This window comes from Ovis canadensis, chromosome 15, assembly GCF_042477335.2.
Source record: "Ovis canadensis isolate MfBH-ARS-UI-01 breed Bighorn chromosome 15, ARS-UI_OviCan_v2, whole genome shotgun sequence".
NCBI classification, from domain to species: domain Eukaryota; kingdom Metazoa; phylum Chordata; class Mammalia; order Artiodactyla; family Bovidae; genus Ovis; species Ovis canadensis.
The window spans coordinates 89,867,986-89,872,537 of record NC_091259.1 but is presented as its reverse complement, the minus strand read 5'-3'; the positions used below and the strand labels follow the sequence as shown (position 1 = coordinate 89,872,537).

The window sequence follows — 4,552 nt, the reverse complement described above, 5'->3', positions numbered from 1 at the left end:
TCTTTCAGCACTTTGAGTATATAGTGCCACTGCCTTTGGGCTGAAACATTCTAGTGAAAAAGCTACTGGTAGCCTTAAGAAAGTTCTCTCATGTGTAACAAGTTGCTTTTCTCTTGCAGCTTTTAAGATTATCTCCTTGTCTTTACCTTTTGACATTTTATTTGTGATATGCTCAGTTTGGTTCTCTTTGTATTCAAATCACTAATCATCAGAGAAATGTAATTTAAAGCCACAATGATACCTTACTTCACAACTGTTAGAATGGCAGTCATAGAAGAAAGGGAGAGCACAGGTGTTGGTAAGGATGTGGCAAGAAGAGAATGCTTGTACACTGTGGGTGGGGATACACAAATGGGCTCAGCTGCTACAGAAAACATTATGGAGATTCCTCAAAAATTAAGAATAGATCTACCATGTGGTCCAGCAATCCCAGTTATGGGTATATATCCAACGGAAATAAAAATAGGCTATCAAAAATATGTGCTTCCATATTTATCGCTGCATTAATCACAAAGCCAAAGTATGGAAATAAGCTAAGTGTCCATCAACAGATGATTCGATGATGAAGACAAGGTGAATACAAACAAGAGAAAAATGTTCAGCTTCGAGAGGAGCAGGGGAACTGAAGAGGGCACAGACTTGCAATTGGAGGGTGAATAAGTTCTGGAGGTTTAATGCACAGCATAGTCACTATAATCCACACTGTATTGTCAACATGTAGCAGGGGTCTCTCTCCTACTGGAGACTTCGGAGACTGTTAGAAACAGATTTTGCATACACTCCTACGCATTTTTAAAAAGCAATGCTTAAGAAAATGTTCCTATGTTTGGATGGGGGTGAAGTGGGCACATATCCTTTATTTATATTGCACTATTTCTTTGGCATGGGGTAGCCCTAATTCTACTCTAGCAAAAGTTCAAAAGCTCCCCTTCCCTCAGTCATATTCATGTGTGAACTAGTGGAAAATTGTACAAGGGCTTCAAATACTTCTTCACTTACAGTTGTTTATTAAGTAGGATAATTCATGGGACCATTGGCATTGAAATCCTAAAACACCATTAAGAATACAATGACTATGTGAAACAAATCGTCAGTCCAGTTTTGAAGCATGAGAGAAGATCCTCAGGGCTGGTGCACCGGGATGACCCTGCGGGATGGGAAGGGAAGGGAGGTGGGAGGGGGGTTCAGGATGCGGACACATGTACACCCGTGGCTGATTCAAGTCAGTGTATGGCAAAACCACGACAATATTGTAAAGTAATTATCCTCCAGCTAAAATAAATAAATTCAAAACAAAACAAACAACAACATCAACAAAAGAATCCAGTGACTCTCTAAGGACAAAATATAAATTAATGATACAATTTAACTAGCTTGTTAAAGTCTGAGAGATCTGGAAACTCAACAGTCAGGATAGCACCTTGTTTTCCTTTTTAACCAGACCATGGGACCACAAATTTACATCCTGCTTCTGAAGACAAAAACTGGCTAGAGCTGATAACCCTGCTTATCCCACAAACAATTTCTTGCCCCTTGAGGTTTGAGGTTTCCAGGAAAATTTCAGCATTAAAGTACTTCTAGCCATTCCATCTCGGTGATTATATTGCCTGCATATGACCATAAATTTCTCAGACATGACATGTTGAACACAGACAGTAGAAAGGAATGCATATTGGTTTTTCCATATTGGCCCTTACTCTGCAACATGGACTATTTGGTGACTTTATTATTGCCATGAATTCTCACACAATTCCCATCACATCACATATGTTCAGATGCTTGAAAGAGCAGGAGTTATTTTGACAGTATGATCCCACTAGCTATGTCAACCAGGGGTAAATTTTTCAGACTTACTGCGGGAGGGAAAGAGGAGCTTGACTTCCATAATATCAGAAATTGCTACTGACTGTGACATGGATTTTGAATATCATCCCTGTCAGAAATTCCCACTGGACGCTAGATGCAGAATGTTACAGCATCAGAATCATAAGTTAACAGCCCTGAAGGGGCAACACACTTCATTCCACCTCTCTTTATTCAAATCATGTCATCCTCCTATTTAGACTACAACTGTGGAACTAGAATGTGATCAATAACTTATTATATAAAAAGCACTGAAGCGGTATTACTCAAACATTAGCTGTATCGGACTAGTCTTCCAGGAAGGCACAACTAGGGAATTGTATACCTTGTTTCTGTCCAAAGACACACCCTCTCTGTGTGTTCATTCTCATTCGAGCCAGAAATACAGAATGGACATCAATGACCACCACATCAGGATTATGCTGTGTTAGAATATTTGGGGGATAAGGTTCACACACTCCTAGGGTCAGAATGCTGAAATGGACCCTGTTCCATCTCAGAAGTAGAAAAGAAGCAACAGTTTCTAAACCTTGATTTTCATGAATAATTGTTAATAGATTAATAAATAATGAGGCCACTCCACATGGAGGATAAAAACAATGGGTCTCTAGGACTTAAAGATACTGTGTTTTCGTAGTTTGATTCCATTGTTGGCCCATTTTGGCATATTATCTGGGTCAAATTAAGTCTTCTTTGTCAAAGGCAGAATGAACTTTGTTGTAGTCCATTCATATAAATATTATTCAGGGTTAAGGTAGGTCATTCTAACACGACAAATCTATCAGAAATCTCAGTCTGTGGCTTCAGCAACACCATTTCTTCTTTTGCAACCTCTTCAAGGCATCTTTGATTTCTTTGTTCCTCAGACTGTAAATCAAAGGATTCAACATGGGAATCACCACCGTATAGAAGACTGATGCAAATCTGTCAAAACTGGAGGAACCACCAGTGCTGGAACTCAAATAGACAAAGATACTTGAGGTATAGAAGAGAGTGACTGCTGTCAGGTGGGAGGCACAGGTGTTGAAAGCCTTGGACCTGCCGCTTGCTGTTGTGATCTTCATGATGGAGATGACAATGTAGATATGATATCATAATAACTAAGGCATTTATTATCCCAAAGATCATTGTTAATATGGCAGTCAAGAGTTGTACAGAGAACGTGTCAGTGCAGGAGAGAACTAACAGCTGGGGCAGGTCACAGAAGAAGTGGTTGATGACATTAGGCCCACAGAACTGGAGCTGGAGCATGGCCCACAATTGGGATATAGAAGCAGAGAGTCCAGCCAAGTAGGATCCCAGCACCATCCGACCGCAGAGAGCGGGCGACATGACTGACGAATAGAGGAGCGGGTTACAAATGGCGGCATATCGGTCATAAGCCATGGCAGTCATGAGGCAAGACTCACTCAGCCCCATGGTGGAGAACACGAAGTACTGAACAGCACAACCCACTAGGGTGATAGTTTGCTGCTCCTGGAAGAAGTCGTAGAGCATCTTGGGGGCTGTGGAGGTCACGTAGCAGATGTCTATGAAGGACAGGTTACTGAGAAAGAAGTACATGGGGGTGTGGAGGTGGGAGTCCATTCTTATTAAGATGAGGAGGGACAGGTTCCAAGTCAGGGTCAAAATGTATATCACCAGGAATACGACAAAGAGCACTACTATGATTCTGGGAAAATCTGAGAATCCCAAGAGGATGAAATGCATGATCTTTGTAATATTTCCTCCCCCAATCATTGGCTTTGTACTCCTAAAATCAGAAAAGAGACAAGAGAATGCATTGCTGGCTCAGCGACATGGTAGCATCACAATTCTCATATATGCTGTACTTTTCCTCCATTGAGCCCTGGATAAAAGGCAATGCTCCGCTGCCCTGGAGAAAAGATCTCAGCTTTCCATCTTGAATTGTCAGGAAGTGCCTCCTCACTGCTTCAGGTTCTCAATGATAATTAAAGATATATTTAAAAAGTTGAAAACTTTTTTTAAAAAGCAATAGAAATCTTGTGATTATTATATATAAGGAAGGGATCATTGATTAAAATGCTGGGTTTTTCAAAGACCTCTAATAATGTACAACTGCTGCTTTATAATGATATAGCATAAGTGGTATCATTTCAGGATAAATTTGAAGAAGCTTTTCTCCTAGATGATCATCTAGAGAGATTTTTATATTTTCTTCTTCTATCCATAGGAAAGTTACTCCATTTATAATAACCTCTCAATCTTTTTACAAATATATTTATTACAGTGGCTCCTAAATGGCCTAGAAAAGTGTATCATGGTTTGTAATCCTGAGTTGTTGGGGAGACACAGCATGAATGCCCAATTAAGTTATGTAGTAAGTGTTCTTAAGGAGGCCTTCAAGTGAAATATTTCAAAAATAAGCTAGTACAACTCACTACTGGCCCCCATTATTGGCCTATTTATAATATTTTTCTTCTTAGGAAATAGCAGAGAACTGTGGTTAAGGGTTCAGACTTTGGAGTTTTAGTTCTGAGTGTCATCATCAAGATGGCAGTATAGAGCATTCCTAACTTCAGTTCCCCTCACTTAAAAAGTAACTAGAACCATTCATAGGAAGAATACCAGTGTGAAAATCCTAAAATGCAGAGGTGAATGTGAAGCACCCTCTGGACAACACTGACCAAGAAGAGTCCCATTAGGGGAGTAGAGAAGCTCCTCTCTG

The 4,552-nt window shown here is 40.1% G+C and overlaps 1 protein-coding gene across 1 annotated transcript; it reads right to left on the bottom strand.

The window, feature by feature from the left end:
* Positions 1–2,666: 2,666 nt before the first annotated feature.
* LOC138420571 (olfactory receptor 5AN1-like) lies at positions 2,667–3,603 on the bottom strand. The gene is given in 2 exon segments (XM_069553862.1): positions 2,667–2,946; positions 2,948–3,603. Coding segments are annotated over 2 exon segments (936 nt in total).
* Between the last annotated feature and the right edge of the window lie 949 nt (positions 3,604–4,552).